Source organism: Glossina fuscipes, unplaced genomic scaffold (assembly GCF_014805625.2).
Source record: "Glossina fuscipes isolate IAEA_lab_2018 unplaced genomic scaffold, Yale_Gfus_2 303, whole genome shotgun sequence".
NCBI lineage: Eukaryota > Metazoa > Arthropoda > Insecta > Diptera > Glossinidae > Glossina > Glossina fuscipes.
The window spans coordinates 511,596-534,173 of record NW_023998646.1 but is presented as its reverse complement, the minus strand read 5'-3'; the positions used below and the strand labels follow the sequence as shown (position 1 = coordinate 534,173).

Below are 22,578 nucleotides of genomic sequence, written 5' to 3'. Positions count from 1 at the left end.
TAGCATCATGGTTGCAGTTTCCGTTAAATGGCTTTGAGTTCAAAAATGACTCCACCTGTTTGGAGTAATTGATCCAATCCGCTTTATCTAGGAGGAATTTGGCCTGTTTTGCTGGAGTAGCAGAGGACGTTGAAAGTTTAAGATCGATTATGATTGGAAAGTGATCACTATTATGTAGATCATCAGAAATAGACCAGGACACCAAAGGAAGAAGTGATGGAGAGCAACATGTTAAATCAATATGTGAAAAAGTATGATGAGTTGAGAAGTGCGTTGGTTTTCTATCATTTAAAACGCAAAGGTTGCTTTGAAAAAACGCCTTTTCTAAAACAGTACCGCGAGTGTTGTTCACTGTTGAGCCCCAGATGGTATTCCAGCTGTTGAAATCGCCGCATATAATTAATGGGGGGGAAAGTACAGAGAATAAATTGTAGAGTTCTTGCTGAGAAAACGATTGCGAAGGTGGAATATAGAGCGAAAGCACTGTAAATTTTATATTGAACATTATTTGTATCGCTACGGCTTGTATATTTGAGCTTAAATTTATGCGTTTGTGAGGTATACTTGATTTTATAAAAACACCTACTCCTTGTTTGGAATATGAATTTTGATCAGCATTTGTGAAGTATCCAGTATATGATTTGGGTGGAATAGAATTAAAAGAGCTTCTACAATGGGTTTCTTGAAGCGATAAAAAGGTTGGATTAAAATCACTTATGAGTGTACGGAGTTCATCAAAATTATTAATAAGTCCCTTAATGTTCCATTGTAGAATTTTAAAAACTTTATTTAATTGTAATGACATGTAAGCAGAGAGGAGGGAGGGTTAAGTTGACATGTCAGCGTCTCCGCCGAGAAGGTCGCTATAGGAATTTTTCGTGAATGATTTATTCTTACCAGCAGAATAATCTGTACTTAGGTGATTTGGTACATTTAAAGCGCAACGAGTTAACGCACGTGAATAATTTGAAATTGAAGGTTGATTAATGGATGAAAGAATGGATTCATTACCACTTGTGATTTGTTGAGTAAAGTTGAGAGCTGGAGATTCTGGAGAATTTGGTATATTAGATTTTAGCAAATGTGGTTTTTTCAATATTATCTTTGGCGGGTGATGTAACTGGTTTCGCAATATAATTTTTGGTTAATGGTGGAACAGGTTTTTCATTGGAAGCAGTTGGAGTTGAAGTCTTACTAGGCTCGATTTGCGAGGCAACAGCAGCGTAGGTGTTACTTTTTCCAATTCCATGGGCTACAGATGGATTTCTTTCCCGGTATGTGCGTCGCGCTTCGCCCATGCTACAGTAATTTTCTGTTTTGATTTTTAGTATTTCACGCATCTGTGCAAAACGTGGGCATTGTTTGTCTAACGCTGAGTGTTGATCATTGCAATTTATACAGAAACTACGGGTACAGCTTTCAGTATATGGAGGATGACCACAGTTAGCACAAGATGCAGCACTAGTGCACCTTTTTGCCGTATGACCCAGGCGTTGGCAATTTTTACACCTCATAGGACTTGGGATGTACAGTTCTACTTTACATTTATACCACGCCACATCAACTGTTCGCGGTAATCGATAGCGATCAAAAGTTAAAATAATCCTTCCTGTAGGAGAACGTGTTTTTCCGTCATCATTCAGTTTGGTGAATTTATATACTTCAGTCACTCCTTGATTGTCCATTTCGCGGACAATTTCATCTTCCGGCACATGCTTTAAGCAAGGGGCATAAATTACGCCTCGAACCGAGTTAAGTTTCTCATGTAGTTTAGCTAAAATAGCACATAGATTAGCTAAAGATTTGGCCTTTATGAGCTTTTCGGGGGGGTTCTCAGCGAGGACCAGTAAATTCCCATCGCGTAGAATCGAGATGGAGTCGATGTATGTTGTAATGCTATCTAGAGCTTTTTTTATAGCAAAAGGGCTAATTTGGGAAATTGTTATTCTAGCATCGGTTGAAGAAATAACAACATATTTTTTATCAATAGGAGTTATATCACTGATTGGCAACACCGGAAAATCTGAATTTTTACTTTTTTTTCTTTGGGGGGATGTGTCAACTAATATATGAAATCTATTCGAGTTTTTTCTGGCGGCCCCGGGGCCATTATGCCTTATTGTTGTCTATTGTTTATTGTTTGTGAAATAACCACTCACTTGAAAAAGTTTGGGAAACTACTGAATAAAATGTCAGATGTTTTTAATATATTTAAAGGAAAACACGGACGGAAAAAGTTCAATAAATTTTAATAAGTTTGAAAACTTTTAAAAACGTATAACGCAATAAAGAAATTAAATAGAAGAATAAATTGCAAAAATTTTTTCACAAAGAGAAAAATATGACCACAGCGCTTGAACAGAGTTGCCTTTCTTGGTATTTGACAATATTTATACCAAAGTTATGTAAAATATTTTGTAGATAATTTAAAAATAACATACGTGTATTTTATTGAGTTTTGTTTTAAAATAACGATGAAAATAATAACAATAATAATAATATTAAGAAAATAGATATTGCTGTGCATTATTGCAAGACCGTAACGAATTATACTTCTTAAAATAAGTTATAAAAGTTATATTTGTGTGTGTGTGTGGGTGCAGTCTAAAGCCAAAGTCATAATCTTTTTTTACAGAACGTACGTCCTGTTTATTCTTCCGATAATGCTGCACATCATTTTTTTAACGGCTTTCAGATATAAGTGATTGCAGACTTCCACTCGCTCAATACATGCAATACACTCTCAATGAAGCAATTCGGGCAATTCGCAATCACATTTTGTAACAGCTGAATGACAAATTTAAAGAGATTGCGCGTGTTAAATCCAATCGCCTTTTCTATAAAACACATCCCATATCTCAATTCAACCCCTTTTCTGTGGGTTTTTTTAATTCCTGGGAAATCAAAATTCTTTGTAGACTCATGTGTGCTCACACCTATAAAAAAAATGATTTAAAAATGATTCGCGCTGTACCATGTGATGTTTGTGAGGTTTGCAATGTTGTCGAGTCTGCTGAGCATCTAATCTTCAGATGTCGCTCACTTTGAGAAAATAACTTGTACTGTATAAAGATAGCATATCTTCTCTTTAAACAAATTCATCATGTAATAAGGTGTAGTGATGAAACTTGACTGACTGGTTTTATAAAATCTACTAATACTTAAAAGTTATTTTAAAAGTTCGATAGCTTTTAGTTGTTTCTTGTTATTAAAGAAGCACTTTTGAATGTATCTGTTTATGGTTGGACAGTAATTATGAATGAATGCTGGAAGTTCTTAACTAGATTATCTAAATGCGCTTACCCTATTGTATTTCAATATATATCAAGGTTACTATATTTAGGTTATCGTACTTATTTAGTTAACCAGGTTATCACAAAAAACTATGTTATTAACATTACAAATGCTAAACTATAGATTATAATTAGAATTACATCAAAGGAGTTCATATTGAACTTGGCTTAAACGACGCAAAGCTTTGAATTTCAATGAGTACGTAATGAATTAGAGATAATGTAAGTAAAATAATGAGTATCAATAATAAATACTACAAAAGGAAACAACGCCCGTTGCAATGAAGTGATAAAAAAAGGCTAAATTTAAAATATTGTTCATGGCTCGCTCTTCGGACCCATAAATCAATTATTTGACGTATTTATTAACCGGAAGAAATAGTGTCCACTGAATAGTTGTGCATAGTGAGTGGTTAGCATATTTCGGCATAACTTATTGTCGATACTTTTCGGTGCGAGTATGTTTTTTGGGTCCGCTAATAAAATATATTGCGGCAGCTGTATGAAATCGAAAATGTATAGGCATTTAGCCTCTTTGTGTTGCACTTGGATATCGCAACGAATCAAACAAAACTATTGTTGTTTATGATGCACTTCTCCAGAGTAATTAAGTTATGTACCCATTTCTCTTCTGGAGATCTTTATTATCTATTACACTATATAATGATTAATAAAATAATTTACCTGTGCTATCAGTCGTTCCAGTTCTTCATTTTCTGTTACTAGTTTTTGGTAACGTTCTTCATCCTCTTTCGATATACCCGAATCCGGATTATATTTTGACTCAGCCTTATCCTTAGGATGACGTATTATCTCAATAACCTAAACAAAAAAATTGTCATTACTTTTTCTAAAAATTTCATAAACTTTTGAAATAAAAAATCGATAGGAAACCCCTTTCGCGTATGTAGTCCCTTATATAGAGTCATCCAACAAGAGTTTGTCGTTTTTTCAAATTGTAGTAAAAACTAAATGATAAAAGATACCAACAATATTTTTTTTTTACTTTAAGTATCGATTCGTCCCATTTTTCTTCAAAAATAAATTTATATATATGAGCGACTTAAGTTTTGTGGGTAATTTTGGCCCACTTTTCGTATGAATCTACTTTTATTTCCGTGGATAAGGTCACTAAGAGTTAATGATTTATTGGAGTAAGCTGACTCTCCAGCATACCTCGAAAGTAAAAAGTTCAATGAAGTAGTATCACGTCTTCTTATGACAAGCTCACATACGTATTTTTGGAGACGACATGGTCGCTGAACTTTTCCCGCAATAAATAGGTGGTGCCACGAGGTATACAGTGGGTCGCAACAATTTATTAAAAAAATATATCGTATCAATCATCATATCAATAATTTTATTTCTGTAGCCTTTCCCATTGATGGTGAGTGCAATTTTCATGACATTTTCAGGCCATAAACGGCACCCGTAAGCGATCTAAGAACGTCAGATGACTTTTCTTTAGATCACCGATGCAATGATCGTTCTTTATGAAGACATTTAATCAAATATGGACTTCATCTTGCTAATACGAAACGTAATCGTGGGTTCATTGTTTTCCTAATAAGTTTTAACAATTTCTGTATGAATGTGTTGTGTTCCACAAAAAATAGACATATCCAAACAATACTTTGAAAAAAGCTCTAGTTGCTCATATTCTCAAACAATTTCCTCTGGTTTTATATCATAAGATAACGGTTTTCACGGGTTTCAAATCATAACTTGCTGATCCCGTATCTATCATCCATATGCTAATTGCATAGTCAAATATGCAAATAACAGCACTATAGAAGAACTATCCGCGCCTTCCATCGCACAAAATGTAATTACTATGCTAACTCAAGAGATAATGCATTACGAATCGTCTATGTTCCTATTGATTCTAAAACTAGAGGAGTCATTTATCACTACATAGGATAGTTGGCAAGCTGTACCGGCGTAGTTCTTAGAATTCTTAACACCAAAAATTCGTGACGCCCTACCTAAAAAAAGAGGGGAAAAAAAAAACAATCGGTACGTATAAAGGGCAGGCGAACGTTGAAATGGATTTACGAACTTTGGTTTGAAATGCTTAACTTAATATAACATTCATTCTTGTAGTTACTTAATTAAATTTAATTAAAGAGTTTAAAGCGTATTTAAAAAGCTACATATTAACACATTTTTAATATTATGCCTTACCTTTGGCACAAATATTAATAGCATGCTTAAAAAGCAACAGAATATCACAGCTAACGCCACGAAAACGAAAGATGCGTCCTGTTGCGACGCTATAACCATACCCACTGGGGCTGTAATTAAGCATAGTACTACCACATTGTATATGCTCATGCCAACGTAACGCGAATCATTAATTTGTTTCACTTTAATTGAGCGCGTTTCATAAGCTAAAAAAAGGCCAAACACTAATATTAGTCCTTTATAACCATAGACAAGGCCTGAAAAGAATGAAAAAAAAGTAAAGATATATTTTAAAAATAAATAAGACATTTATATTATTAATATATTGTGTTCGTAATTCTTATAAATAACTTACCCAACCAAACGGAATTTTGTGAACTCTCACAATGTTCCAACTCTGGACGTATTTTGATATCATCAGTCGTTGATATAGGATCCTCCAAAGGAAAAGTCTCTAATATACGTTGCAAAGGATCAATAATTTGCCAGGCTGTCAATATAATCAGATCTACAGACAAAAGGCCCGTAACCATGGTGTAAAGCTTCCAGGGTTCGACTTTTTTCTGGAAACGAAATACTTTATTACTTAACAAAAAAAAAAATAACATGATGAAAAAATAACATATGTTTTAAAACTTTAATTAATTATTTTCGCCTTGTAATGCGTAAATATCCTAATCTTATTATAATATGTTGTATGCCATGACTTTGAGATATTTTGCTATGGTTAATAAGTCGCTAATGAGATACGTAAAGCATTTCTGCCGCACATAAATATGACTCGGATAATCATGATAAGATCTTAAAATCGTTCTTTTCCGTGATCCCATATCAAATTTAGATGATGGCTTAATTGATTTAAGTGCTGCATTAATTCGCTGACAGTCAATGAAAATGGAAAAATTGATCTAATAATGTTTTACATTATTAAGATTTGAAAATATTTTTGTAAAATTTAAGTTTATCAAAAGAATTTTAATGCTGTCAAAATATACAGCGACTTATTGATTTTATATCAAAAACAGACCAACTTTCGAGGCTACTTCTGAAGAGATTTCTTTCTTTTGGGTTTTCTCTTTCATCGGTCGATAGCTGAGTGGCTAATAGCCACCTAATCATTAAATAGAAGGAAAAACTTGTAGTGAGCATAAGATAACACATAATTCTAATGTTCTGCTAATCCTCTTTTATAATATTGGATCAAGTTATATTGTGGGCCCCGTCATGTCTTTTGGCATATTACGACCTTTTTCACTTTATATTCGATTCAATTATAGCAGTGGTTGTCGGCGACATCTCCATACGATTTCTCTCCCGTTGAGAAGCTTGTAACACGGTAGGAATTCTTGATCCTATATATTATGGAATCGTTCATACTCCACTTCACTGGCAACGTTGACAGCCGGACATTAGTCACAATTTTCTTCCGTCTGTGTTATCATCATGTATTCATTTTCTTCAGCCACAATAAGATTTAAAAGAAATTCTTCCTAATTTGCTTTAGGCCAGCTGCTAATATATGAAATATTTTTTTTATATCCTTCCATCTAATTTCGTTACTTATAAAATATTCTCGCTTCTATTAAACACTTGGAAACGGTTACCTGCTGAACTCTAAATAATTTTGCAAGATCTTCTTGTGTTTTTCATGGGTCTTCCAGAGCTTCACTTTTTACTTTTTTGTTTCACTTTTTTTGAAGTATTCCCAGTTATTTTTTTTTTAATCGTAACACACTGTTTTCATATACTTTCATTGAGATGTAACATCACGATAGAAAGTATTATAAAAGGTTTTACGGGGTATCTTTCTGTAACCTAATGAGCCAAAAATAACGATTGCTCCTAACCCTTAAGTACCGTTTGCTCTTCGGCGAGATCATATATTCTGTGACGTAAAGCTTATAGCACTGTACATGATATATTGTCCAAAATGATATAAAGTCATTAAAAAATCAATAATCTTCATTTTGTGTTATTATGCTTAGTTTGAAATACATTACCGCATTTTTGAAGCATTGAAATCGAACAGGTTATATATTAGGTGTTCTAAAAATATTGCTTTTTTTTACAGTGCATTTCCATTACGGTTGATATGAGTGTTCTCGTGCAGTCTCAGAATTATTTAGATGAATTGGCTGCAGTTAACATGGGCTTTGATAATTCAATTAAACTGGGCATCTATAGATCATCTAGTAATAATGGGACAGTGTCTTAAATATGGTTAGAAAAGCAGATGGCTCATGGTACCCCTGCGATAGCGATGTTAATACTATAATTCGTTATCCTAAACCGTGCTTCCAAGACTGCATGATTCTGCACTGAAAAACGATTTTTTCTAAAATTTGTCTGCGAGGAGTGGATCAGACTTTGTTGTCGCCTATATGGATGACTTAAGTGTAGGTTTAGCATCGTTAGAAGAACACAAACAACATTTAAAAAACGTGTTTCAACGCTTATTTCAACATAATCTCTTTGGTCAGCTCCAACTGTTTATTCTGGACCACAAAATATGTCCTTCTCTCAGCCTAAAGCATTAAACCACTTCCAGCACAGGTGGAAGCATTTAAAAACTATCCGCAGCTAACAAAAGTAACGCTTCTTAGCAATGATTCATTCTTATTAATTGAGAGCGGCGCAGTACAAGTATTGTCACTGTCTTTAGTTTTTCCTTCAAAGAAGTCCAACGATGCGCGAACACTTTATAACACTTTACAAGCACTTTATAATACGTACAATCGGAAGCGGACAACAATCCATTTAGTAGTTCAGCACTTTAGATCATTCTAGACGATGGAAACTGGCATATGTATATGGGTAAAACATCATTGATATTTGTTTTCAGCCGAAAACTAGAGAAGGCTACAGAGCGTCAAGACCGATATCTTAAGTTTATATCGCAAATTCCCACAGGTATTCGTTATGGTAATCGAAAAGAAAATATACTGCAGATCTTATGTCACTTATTACTCAAGTAGAAACGTTCAATACAGAGGAGTTGCCAGATGACCAACAATGTGACGAAGAACTTCAAACACTATTAAACCAAAGCGACTCCAGCTCATTGCATTATAAACTTTCTACTCTCCCCGCGAATATTAGAAAACTTTACTGTGATTTATTAACTAACATCGTAAGACTCTTTATTACACAAAGATTTCGGAAATCAACCATTGCAGAGACTCAGTCCTTCACATCTTCGTCCCCGTTCCGCAGCTAAATTGATGACGCAGCGATTCATATAGCTGGAACTACTTAAAGAGACGAAATCACCACAAAACATGACACCCGATCAAGGCTGACAGTTTTAATCAACAATTTTCGAAGAATTAACATCGTACTTACGCTTTAAACATAAACTCGCATCACTCCGTACCACCCACCATCAAATATTTGTAAGCTCACATAGAACGATTCAGACCGCAATAATGTGCTAGCAAACAGAAAATTGGATAGAAGAACTAAATATATCACAAGCGGAATTACTACAATAATAAGGATTCTAGCTGAATGCTTCATAGATAACGAAGATACCAAATGTCAGAGCGACTTGCTTTATTATTACGGAATTATGTAAACACAGGAGTAATCTTCGACCTTCACAAACATGTTGATAACCCAATAAGATATTCCTTGATCGACTTAAACCAGATAGGCTACCTCCTGAAAATGATACAACAGTACAAGCTCCACCCATACCAACCTCTAGTTTCGGACATCGTTTGATTTTCCCTAGCTCCTAACTGTAAATAAAAACCAGTGATTATCAGAGAGGACAGTTTTGTGACAATCACAACCGTATTTTGACTTATCGAAATATTATTATGACTCAAGAAACAACGTTTCGAAGCTGGTGGCGATGATGGCGTCTTGCCTTTTACTAAATGCAGCCAACGACAACAATTAATTATCGAAAGAAAGGTGCAGTTCGGTCGGAAGCGGGTTTAATAAAGCCCACATATTTATAAGGCAGCAGGTTCGGATAAAGTCGAGTAAAGTATAATTTTTCTCCGTTCTTCAGTTTTATGGTAAATAAAAGTTTTACCCCGAGGTAAAACCACAGAAAAACTTTTTTTATTGCTTTTAAACATTTTAAGTGATCTGTTAGCTTTAAGGTTTTTTTTTTTCGTTAAAGAATGGTGCAGTGAAGAAATCTAACAAACATCTAATAACTTACACCTTTTTGTATTTTAATTGAAAATTGGGTTTAAATCTTTTTTATGATGAGTTATAATAAGCTCGACACCAATATGCACCAAAAAAGGAGAAAAAAACAAAAACAAGCGTAACATATCAAGTCATATGTTAGTGACATTTTCAGTTCATTTTTGATAAAACAACGTTAAAAAATTTTTTTGGTTTTATTTATTCAAAATTTATAGCACCATTCTATTATAAGATAAACAATAATTTTCATAATACTGAATAGAGCTGCGATTAAGAGCGTCAAACGGCTGATGGTAAAATATATTCAAAATGACACATCAACAAAAACAACAAATATAAATATTTTACCTTGGGATCTGTTTTCGCTTTTGTGGTAAAACGATGTACACGCCAAACTTTACTAAACATAGCACCATAAGCTAAAGTAAAACCGGTGGATAATAGCCAAGCACGTGCTTGACAAATCTGGAAAGAGCATACGGTTTTTATTTTGTTGGTTAATAACGGTTTAGTGTCATTGAAAAATATTTAAATCCATTTGTTATGAATTAGAATTATTTAAAATAATCATATTCTTAATGACTTATTTATTTTTTCTTTATCCTTTATTAACTCACTTTGGGGTATTCGTCTGAACTAACAAACCGTCCGTCGATACCCAATAGTATGACGGAAATTAAGCAAATTATTACACCAAATAACATAATTGTATTACATACAGGATGTGACGATTGTATGACTCTGGAAAGAGAAAAAGAAGGATTATTTAATTTGTATCCAGTTTGTCCGCTAAAATTTAAGTCAATCGAAGCTAAACAAGAAAAAAGAAAACCAGCAGTAGTAATTTATTTACTAAAAGAACGAATAGTGCATTGCGTCCCTGCATCGGACAGATTAATATATACCGAGTCTTCTAAACATTGGAAACTTCAAGGCAAAATATGATCTGACATCTAATATATAAAATTACTCAATGTACAGCAAGTTTTCGAATTCTTATACTCTGGCTAAAAGTATTGTGTCGTAGAAACGAATGAACTTCATACGAATGTTTACCTTTTATCTAAAATTTTTTTTACTCTGATATTAAGGGCAGTGCACACTGTGTTGACTGTGCAAGTGGATGTAAATGACTTATATTCTGATAGGTTTTTGAAAGACTATTCTCGTGACATTTCGCTCTCTATGTACAAGCAAGAAGATGCTCCAAATTATGTCTTCAGAAATCTATTTGCTGAAAAACCCCAAATAATAGAGGTATCTCTTACTGATAACCCTAAATCATACGGTCTGCCATCTGTCTGCGCCGTGGTAGCTGTTCCAGGAGAGGGTTTCTGTTTAATCACTTCTGTAAATACTTTACGAAAGTGCTTCAACTTTCATAACCGAAGCCAGAGCTATCCTTCACACTACAATCCTTGCGCATAAAGATAAAATCAAAACTGTCATTGTCATTCATAGTCCGTCTGTATTACAAAGTATTCGAAATATCTCGACTTCGAGCTGGAACACCATCAAAAAATTAAGAAATATCATAACATACGACGATAAAATTAAAATGCTTTGGGTATTCAGGCATATCGGTTAATCGGGTAATGAGAAAGCTGACCGAGCAATCTGCTGATTCTGTACTTCCAAATATGGACGATACCATGTGAACTTAGGCCTTCAAAGACAAGGTTAGAGAGAAAATTATGGAAGAAAATCTACAATACTATCATCAGCACTACTCCCCTATTAACCCTCAACTAATTCCACCAGTACATCCAACAAATACTAAGAAAATCAAGATCAAAACACTTTCGAGAATTTGTTTGGCCACACAATTGCAACACCAATGTATCTTAAAGAAGTCTCCTTCTTCAATCTGCAACTGTGGACACATTCTCATTTTAAAGCACACTCTTTGTCACTGCGTTAACTTTTCCTTTATTAGAAAAATTGGATGTGAAACAACAAATCCTATGAACATCCTGAAATCGGCTGTAGAGCGTAATGTCAATGCAGTATATTACTTTATTGAAACTAGTAGGCCCAATATCCTCGAAATGGTACTTGTAGTCGATTGCAGGTGTGAATTAGGGAACATATTGTGGTTTCCATTGCTGATTGATTGAAAATATGAAGAAATCTTTGCTTGCAATGCACAAGAACGTCGTCGTGCGGATGTTTCAATGGAACGTTCGATGATATATTGCAACAATGGGGATGGAAGATGTATTCATTACAGACAAAACAGTCAAGCGAAAGAGTGAGGTTACCCTTAAAGAAAGCGAGAAGAGCTCTATCTGCTGGCAAGGTTTATCGATTGATGGGAATGAGTGATTGTGGCCAACATGTTTGAGTGATAAATTCACATTAGATGGGTTTGGCGTAAAAGGCGGTGTCTTTTCTTTAAGAAAATGCAGTTCACATTGCACAACCTTTAAAATAAAAGAGGTAAAGTTAGAATTCCTTCTTTACGATTCTATTCGCTCGATTTGCATTCCACGGTATTTTCATTTCGCAAACCTAGAAGAATAATTCGAAAATAAGATAAGTTTGATTTTTTAGCACGAGGCCTCTCGGCTGCATGTTGTAATAACTATCCAGAATAGATTGATGGCACCTAATTTGAATATACCGCTATCTATATCATTTTCACCGCACAAAGTTTATTATTTGAGAAATTCTAAAGCAGGTTAAATTCGGTTTTTTCCTTCAACTTTCGTCATTTTATTACACATATAACGATATCGTATTATTCGCTCATTCAGAACGGATATAAATATATATATATATATATATATATATCAATAACATAGAGATCTAGGATGGCCATCTACGAATCCATATGAGATTAAGATGGTATCTTCGAACAAAAGTTTTAAAAAAATTTCATGATTTTCTGACCATTACTGTATGGGTTACAGTTATTTTAGAGATGCTACTTTCTCGTTTTTGTAAATCAATAGAAAAATCAGAATTTCCTGTAATGGTATTCTATCTAAAAGTCACATGGATCCGTGGATATTAGTATCGTCTAAATTCCATCTTACGAACTTATAGAATGATGTGTTATGTATATGGAGAAATCTGCGTTATGTGTGTGTAAGTCCGCCTATATACAATTTTTAAGTTTGGACTACGGCATTGGACTAAGAAAATATGAACTCTTTTGCTGTCGATTTTTGTAATCGACGGGAGCCTGAAACAAATAGACGCAGAACTTCATTGTAACCGTTAATCTCTTTTTACATGTTTTATTAAATCAGCAATGGCCGTGACTGCCGAAACTCTGACAATAAGCATATTATACGTATAATCCAAGCATTTGAACCACAAATGCGAGGAGCGAATGTAAGAATGATTGAATCAAATTCATTTTCAATAGCGTTTATCCGCGGGCCAAAACACGTTAGTGTGCTAAATTTCATTGAAAATATCTCGAAATTGCAACCTGTAGTTCGAAGACAATCCATAATATAAAAAAAAAACTGAAAAATTGTTGTCGAAAGTTAAGAATTGAAGTGCCTTTGTATTCTAAATTTGTCTATGACTTCATTCATTATTTTAAAGCATGGTTTGGGTATTAAAACCGTTCAAATATCTTGAAACATAAAAAAGGAAAGCGGGGCATCTTTTTGTTTTCGAGAAACTCAACAAATCAAAAGAAAGGTAAAACAAATTGTTACGTGTAAAAAGTTTTCAAAATGCAAAATAAGATATTATAAGCGGAATATGCAACGATCAAGTTAATATGTATGTTTGGGAGAAAACTATAGCATCCAGAAGACCACAAGAAACAGCATTTCGATGTTTAAATCATTCGCAGAATACGACAGCCTAAAAAAAAGTTATAGGTTATGGTGATTTGCTTACTGGCCAAAATAGGAACATGAAGCTGCTATTAAAGTGGGTGAAAGTTGTTCAGGCCAGGGATAATAAAATAAATATCATTGATCATAAATATTTACCGTTATGACAATCATTTTTACCAAACGTACACGATTTTGAGATAGCGGAAATACAGTTTAGAAAAACAATTTGTTATATGTTGTGCAAGGAATTACCATGTTTTTGTCAAGTGAACAAGTATTTATATAAAATTAAATATTATTGCGATTTTACTATCAAAAAACGGTTGACATAACAGAAGCATATTATTCACTCATTTAATTTTGAAGATGAGGCAAGTCAACTTAGATATAAAAACTTTTTAGCCATCACTATTCGATAACAAACCAGCATTATTTAACGCCACAAAATACATAAAATATCTCGAATTACTGCTTGCCACAGTACAACGGCAACTCTGTACAAACGCTGTGGTCATATCTTTCTCTTCGTGCAAAAAATTTTGCAATTTCTTCTTTATTGCTTTATACGTTTTTAAAAGTGTTCAAATTTATTAAAATATATTGAACTTTTTGTGTGTTTATTGCTAAAACTGATCATCGCGATTACCGTACGTGGTTCCATTAAATCCGAAAAAGAAAAGTTGAAAACATTTGACGTTATCCTCAGTAGTTTCCCAAACCTTTTCAAGTGAGTGGTTATTTTACAAATAAGTAAATAATAGACAACCATAAGGCATAATGGCCCCGGGGTCGCCGGATAAAAACTCGAATAGATTTCATCAATTAGCAGACGTATCCCCCCAAAGAAAAAAAATTAAAAATTCCGACCTTCCGGTGTTGCCAACCAGTGGCATCGTTCCTATCGACAAAAAATATGTTGTGATTTCTCCAACTGATCCCTCTATAACAATTTCGCAATTCAGCCCTTTCGCTATTAAAAAAGCACTAGATTGCATTACAACGCATATAGACTCTACATCGATTTTACGCGATGGAAATTTACTTGTCCTGGCTGGGAAACCGAGTCCAACCGAAAAGCTCACAAAGTCTAAATCATTAGCCAATTTGTGCGCTATTTCCGCTAAACTGCATGAGAAACTGAACTCGGTTAAAGGCGTAGTATATGCCCCATGCTTAAAGCATGTGCCGGAAGATGAAATTGTGCGTCAAGGAGTGACTTAAGTCTACAAATTCGCCAACTTAAATGACGATAGAAAAACCCGCTCTACTACAGGAAGAATTATTTTGTCTTTTGACCGCTATCGTCTACCAGCAACGATTGATGGAGCTTGGTACAAATGTAAAGTAGAACCCTACACTCCAAATCCCATGAGGTGTAAAAACTACCAACGCCTGGGCCATACGCAAAAAGATGCACCAGTCCTCCATCCTGTGCTAACTGTGGTCTTCCTCCACATCCTGAAAACTGTACGCGTAGCTTCTGCTTAAATTGCAACGATCAACACTCTGCATTAGACAAACAATGCCCACGTTTTATACAAATGCGTGTAATCCCAAAAATCAAAACAGAAAATTACTGTAGCATGGGTGAAGCGCGACGCAAATACCGCGAAAGAAATCCATCTGTAGCCCAAGGAATGGGAAAAAGTAATACCTACGTTGCTGTTGCCTCGCAAATCGAGCATAGTAAGCCTTTAACTCCAGCTCCTTCTAATGAAAAACGTGTTCCACCATTAACCAAAAATTATATCGCGAAATCAGTTACACCACCCGCCAAAGATAATATTGAAAAAACCAAAGCAACACCAAATATTGAAAAAATTAAAAGAAACGACATATATGCTAAAATCTAGTATACTGAATTCTCCAGAATCTCCAGCTCTTAACTTTACTCAACAAATTACAAGTGGTAATGAATGCATTCTTTCATCCATTAATCAACCTTCAATTTCAAATTACTCACGTGCGCCCACTCGTTGCGCTTCAAATGTACCAAACAACCTAAGTACAGATTATTCTGCTGGTAAGAATAAATCATTCACGAAAAATTTCTATAGCGACCTTCTCGACGGACACGCTGCCATGTCAACTTAACCTTAATTCCACTCTGCTTCCATATCATTACAATTAAATAAAGTTTTGAAATCATGGAATGTTGGACCCAAATTTTTCAACTCCATCAAATCATTCATGTCGCATCGGCGGTTCAAAGTTAGAATCAACAATCATGTCTCTGATGTCTCTGAAGAAAAGAATCTGGCAAAAAGTTTCGATTTTTAATTATTATATAAACTAAACTGGAACTGGAACCTGGAAAAGCACATCGATTTACTGCTTTGCCATGGGATCGTATAGATCAGATTTCCTTCCTTTCTCCCCAGAAGTGCTCTTTCCAAAAATTAAAAATTTATAATCGTTCTGAGATCTGTACTGCGTGTGCGTAACATCAATACTAACAACCGTGCGTCCATTGTGAGCGCTTCTCTGCGAGCATTCTTCGGTAATGGTTGCAAGAAAGAAATGATTTTGTAACGAATACCTTATAGTGATTTGACAGAAAAATCATTCGAAGCTGATTTTTTATTTAGGAAAATTTAATGCATTTTTTTTAATAAATATTCGACTCATAAAACTAACTACTCAATTTTTTTCCAATTTAATTTAGAAAATATTTCAAGGAATTTTAATTTTAACATATTTTAGCACAGCGTATAGAGAATACTTTTTCCTTAAAAAAAAAAAATATTTTATACGCAGTTAGTCATAAAAACTTTCGCGGAATTTTTTTGTTTTTATTTCTTTGTTTTATATTCTTTTCATAGTTCTTTTTTGTGTTTAACTGAACTCTATATAGCAAAGGATTTTCCAACAGCTTGTTTTCTATTCATTATACAGTTTCTTTGCTTTAACGTTCACTTTTTTCTTCTCTTCTATTTCCGTCTTAACGTATTTACACTATGCCGCCATTGCTGCTCTATCATCAGAGTACTTTTTATTTTAATTTTTCTTTCTTTTAACTATGCAACGTACTGTGAGCTTGTCAAGTAACCCCAGTTAGCGGCACGCGGTAATAGTTTTTATATTCTTTAGACTTTTGTGCCATTGTCGAGGGAACTATAAAGAAGTTGGATGTTTGTGTATTTTTTTTCTTTGCTCAGCTTACACTTGCTAGACATTGCTAGAAATAAATAGAAAAGCAAACTAACAAGATGGAAGAGAAAAGAGAGCGGACGATTTTCTCACATTTGATTTTTTCTTTCATACTTTTACTTCCTTTTAAATAAGTTATATGTGTTGTTTTTGGATTTTAAACACACAACAGCCAAGATATACATGTTGGGGTAATGGAAAGAAGAAGGAGACGAAAAGAAAAATAAGCTGCTTCTAGGCTATTGTGCTGTTATGCTGCTGTTGACCAAGTGTTGGTTAAATTTAATATTATTACGCTCTTGTAACCCAATTTGTTGCAGTGCTTTTTACCCATAAGCCTTGATTTCTTAAAACAACTGTATTTGTTTGTATTTAATTAAATCTTGATTCTTGAGAGCTCAAAAAGCAAAATTGATAAATGGTTTCAGGAGACTTTGAATTTCAACTGAATATCATCTGCATTTTAATGCTTTAGTTGACGTTCTCAGATTTCATTACATTTTTAAAATTTAAGAAGAGAAATAAATTTTTGCGAAAGTTTTTTCTTCACACTTTTATGATTTAATTGCATGAATGCTCTACAAAACGGCTTCCACTTGAACTTTTTTTCTCTCATTTTTTCAACTATTCCCTTCAGAAATATTCTTCTCCACTAGAAATTAAAGTAATAAATGTGTTAAAAGCATGCAAACACCTGTAGCTCACGAAATAACAATAGGAGTAATTAAAATAGCGTTAGCGCCTTAACGCTAACTGTCAAATAAAACTAACAAACGTACAGCTTGGCATGGTTAGTAGTAGTTTCCATACCAGAAGAGAAACTGGAAAAAAGCACTAATTAATTAGATTTAATATGTATAATCCTAAGATAATAGAAAAGACGAGAGGAGATCTGTTCCGCTTGAATATTTTTAAAAAATTTGAGAAAACTTTATATTAAAGATACACACGATGCTTTCTCGGTTCTTACTCTAGAAGCTGTAATATTTAAAGCTTACTGAAATGGAGATGGTAAAATCTTGTACATGGTTGCGTACACTAAACTATCTATAAGTAGCCTTTCCTAAAAAGACATACTAAATGTAAAAGTAATGCCCGATTGGTTTTTCACGAAAAAACGCACTCATTTCAAAAGGATAGTAAAATATATTTTATTCAAAATGTTGCACATATTTTTTCCAACTTTCGTTTTGTAATAATATCCGTTTAGGTTTTTTTGGATACCCTATCCCTGCATCGGTTGTAGGCTTAGAAAACACTGCATATTTAGACGGCAAAATAATGATTCAAACCAGCACGTTGTACTTTAGTGCTGCTAACGTGGCCTGGACAAGTTTTACAAGCTGAGGTTGAGCGCCCTCATGTCAAAAACCTGCGTTTCCTTTCCTGTAGAAAACGCAAGACATTAGGCAAGACTGTTTAACACCTAAAATGACAAACGATAGTGAAATTTTGCTGTAACTTTTTCGACAACGGAAACTACGCGAAAGGCGGTCAAAACGATCTTGTAATATTTGAAATCATCTTACTTTATTTGGTTTCCCTAAAGAGTAGACAGAAAAAGATTTCCGGTAACATTTTACTAATTTTCCAAAAAACTTTAGGCACTAGACTTACCTAAATGAAAATTTCAATAAGGAAAATCAAAATTATTATTATCAACTTGGAAGGACTTTTTTATGCTCATTTCGTCAAGTAAAACTTGTATAATTGTTTTTTCAATTATCGGCGTCTCAGTTGACCGATCGGAAGCACTTTTTTAAAATATTATCTGGGGTAAGCCATTGGATCAATATGTTTTATAAGTTTCAACTTACAGAGTTTTGCTTATTGCATTTCGTTAGGAGGTGTGCACGAAAATGTTCGTTTTCAAAATTGATCTTGGACTGTTAATTAAGCTTACACCTACTTAAGTTCAGCTTTGTGTTTAAACTTTTGAAATTGTTGAGATTCCTTAAGCAGACGGAAGGCAGACAAACTGATGGGATATGCAGACGACTCAGAATCTAGCTTTAATAAGAGTATGTTGATTATATCTAGGTATTACCAAAGCGATCATCTCCCTGAACGCGTAATTTACTCCAATTGTGAATTTTTCCGTATATGGAATTATGAAGGTTTCTCATACTCCGGCAAAAGCCTCACAGAGTGCGTATACACATATAGATCAAACTACAACAACTTGCTGGTAAGTACGTATAAAAATATATGTACTCTCTTCCGTATTGTAGAAAATGTTAAAATGAAATTAGTCTTTTAAATTGATCAATTTCTTCTACAAGCTCTGATCGAAAATCGTCAGCATTAAATCATCATTAGCCCGCTTGCAAATTTATAACTAGAAAACCAACCATTTGCTTTTTATTTAACTTTGAAATAGATTTTGCTGACATTTAGTTATTAACGCAAGTTGTAACGAAGAAAATAGACATAAAGCCGTATGCATAGTATGCATAATGAAAAACCAAAACCAATGATTTTAAATAAGGAAAAAAGAAAAACTAAGAAACTCAATTAATTCAATTAAACGAATTCGAAGATATTTACTTTAAAAATAGTAAAATTTTTCGATTATTTTTACAAAATGTAGTTTCATATGTATTGAAAAAGCATGAAAATGTTCATCTCCGTCGTGTTGTCAAAAGTTCAAATATTTTTTATGATGAACTTTCCACATGAGAAGACAATTTTCTTATGTTTTCTTTGCTTTAGCATAAATCTTTAACTACAATAAAAACCATAACAAAATGCTAACCTAAAGTAGTAATAAATACGAAGAATAGATATGAGAGAAAGACGATCAAATGAATTACCAAAGTTTTGCAATCAGCCAGCCTGGCTGTTTTGTTTTGCGGAAAGCGATCAATTGTTAACTTAGATAGTTAGGTAACTTCGTCGGATAGTGTTATGGTGACTTTAATGTTTTAAAAATGTGGTTAATGAAGAATTGAAGCAGTTCACATTCGTACAATTTCTTGCAAAGGTTTCTCTCATATTTATAAATTCAACTTCTTAATTTTGATTCCATTATTATCCATGGCTGATAATAATAATAGGCGCAAATTTTGCAGAACCATGGAAATTCTTGCATGCAGGTTGGTATTCAAAATGGGTCAACACGTTTAAAACGCGCAGAAGCAAGCTTGAAAACCTAGTGAAGTGTATGAAGTCTTGGCCAGTTTCAAATTCGAAATGCACGTAAGCATGTGCATTTATTTGTCTGTCCATATAACACTTTGCCCGACTGTGTAGTATCTGTGCTAACATGCTCTTCACTTTGAACAGTAAACGCCTTTGCTTTTCTTGTTTATGGTTTGTTAATCATAAAGTACGACAAATACACCGGACACCAAAATTTCTACTTTTGTTCTGGAAATGGAAAAAATCAACCGCGCCCACTCAATATTATAACGTATGAAAATTTAATTCTTTTTCTCTTTTTGGTTTTTTTTTTTGGGATAACGGTCATGGGCGTAAAAGATTCGTTCGCCGTCGAATATTATTTTTTTATTTGTTCTTATTTTAAATTAATTCAAGGTTAACTGCACAATATTAGACTTCACAAAATGGCACAAACGCACATCGACAGTTTATTTTTAAAAGTTTCCAGGCAACCTAAATTCCTACGGGAAAAATCCTAAATAAACCACAATGGAAATGTTAACAGAATATCGGCAGGTTTGCAAACCACTGTAAGCTGGTAAAGCTGGATAAGCCTTCACCATTTGGTACATGGCAAGCAAAGGGATAAGAGAGAAAGGGACCGGTAAAGAATGAAGTTTGAAGCTAAAAAAAAAACCAAAGGATTACCCGCATGTATACTTTTTAACTAATTGTAAAAGTGTCGTTGTTTTGGATGCGACAAAGGTTGTAGCAACAAAACCACTATAGCCATAAATTTTGAATATTTTAAATTAAAATATTTTTTCTATTTTTCTACCAGCAATTTATTACATATTTTCACGTAACAGGAAGCCGAACGATGCAAGTGGTTAAGTTTTTGGCCACCGCTGTTCAATGCACCCAAAGTTTCTGTTTACTTCATTTTCGGTGCAGTTATTTTTCCTATTCTTTTCTGCTTCTTTTTTTATTTATTTTTCTTCCTATTCCCCGGATAGTACATGTAAATAGCTCTTTGCTTTCGTTCCTTGTTTTCCTTTGTGTAAATTGTTCTTCCAATTTATTCTTCTTGTAATATTTTTTGGTTCTCTAAATTTCTCCCTAATTTTATTAGATTTCTTTACACGAAATATTGTAATCTTCTATTAAGCTTATGTCTCGTTTGCACTTTTTTTCCATTACTTTTCATTTTCCCTTAATTTTTTTCTATTTTAGTTAATTTTCCAATTGTTGCTTAAGATCTGTGTTTCCTGTGTCTGTAGCTTATTGCTAGTCATGTAAAGAGCTCGGGGTTATTGAGAAAAAATTGTGTGCATAGCATTTTTATGTAAATACCGCAGTGCGACGTAATTTGTTTGTTTTTTGTAATATTATGTAAAATAATAGTAATAAAAAAAAAATATAAAAAGGGAATTTGAGAAACAAAAGAGGAAATAAAAGTTGTCCAAAAACAATAATTTTTTCTTTTCTCTCCATCAAGCTTAACTAAATTTTGTTTTCTGTTTAAAGTGAGACGTAAAAAATTTTTAAAGTTGTTTTATGAAAATAACGGATGTCAACTATAACTTTATGTTGAGTTGGCATACTTAAAGTTGAATGTTTCACACCACGAGAGTCTCGTGAGTCCCCTTAATCGTTCGACATTATTTCTTCTTTTCTCTTCGTATTTCTTCTTTTGCCTTAAGCTTGAAGTTTAAGTTAAAATTGCATTTAAGACTTGAATTCAAAATATAAATATGCATTAACAATTGAGACAAAAATTAAACTGAAAGTTAAAAGTAAGCTAAAAGTTAAATTAAACATAAGATTTAAAATGAAAGTGAAATTAAAATTTGTACAAACATTAAAATAGTTTTAAAATTCCAAAAAAGAAAAAAAAAACCCCAAATGTTTAGAAAGAAAAGAAAAATACATAGGGAGATAAAATAAAAGTACAAAAGGGACAAAAGTATGATACGCTCCGACGAACGTTCATAAAACGAGCAACATCATAGAGATGTTACAAGTCACAAGATATGTTTTTTTCATGAATTGCGTGACCTACATAATTTTTTCTTAAGATCACAACAGCATAATGTCCCTCTAAATGTAATGCTTGTTTAACTCTTAACAAAGCATGTAATGTATGTACATATTCCGTCCAATCTATTTTTATATATTCACAAATTGAGCGTAATCCGTACAGAATATGAACGAATGTATTGATTTATGTGTCACTGCTATTACAAGATTTGCATATTATAACTAGAATGTATTGCATTTGAATAATGAATATGTGCATAAGGAACGTATACGACACATAATTTCATCATACACATAATTGGAGAAAAATGCCCGAAGGGTCGGAGACGGGTACTATTTATTGCGAGCCAGAGAATCACTAAAATAACTGAATAAATTTACTGCGAAAGTTATGCTGATTGTTGTTATGGGTCAAAATCTCCCGCGAAAAGACCAATCAATAGTCTATATATATGTTCAAAAAATGATCAAAATTGATTAGGAGCCTGTCGTCGAATACATAACATGAACAGTAACAATTGCTATTGGCGGGTTCAATAAGTGCGATATTGCACTGAAAAAAAAAAAAGGCGCCGGCGCAAGAAACGAGGGGCGCCGATGCAATTGGACACAACAGATTTACGCCACAAAATCGAAAGGTTAAGGCGCCGCAGAAATAATTATGGCAACTCAAACACCTCAAACACCTCAAACAAACCGAAAAGAAAAGAAAGAAACCAAAAAAATTTCCAAATAAATATCCAAATAAATATGTAATGTGGCATCTTTACAAGGAACACCTATGAAATTCTCTGCTAAAATGCATATTTTTGATACATTTATATAATAAAGAATATATATTACAT

General features: G+C 33.6%; 1 protein-coding gene across 7 annotated transcripts in view; it reads right to left on the bottom strand.

The window, feature by feature from the left end:
* The window catches only part of LOC119642997 (gamma-aminobutyric acid type B receptor subunit 1), a 314,997-nt gene that overhangs the window by 15,922 nt on the left and 276,497 nt on the right, over positions 1 to 22,578 (bottom strand). For all 7 annotated transcript variants that reach the window (XM_038042340.1, XM_038042341.1, XM_038042344.1 and 4 more), the window contains exons 10-14: positions 10,259 to 10,382; positions 9,990 to 10,106; positions 5,833 to 6,040; positions 5,478 to 5,734; positions 3,978 to 4,115 (exon numbers count right to left, since the gene is read on the bottom strand). In XM_038042340.1, coding sequence (XP_037898268.1) covers positions 3,978 to 4,115; positions 5,478 to 5,734; positions 5,833 to 6,040; positions 9,990 to 10,106; positions 10,259 to 10,382 — 844 coding nt within the window. The remainder of the gene's footprint in view (positions 1 to 3,977; positions 4,116 to 5,477; positions 5,735 to 5,832; positions 6,041 to 9,989; positions 10,107 to 10,258; positions 10,383 to 22,578) is intronic.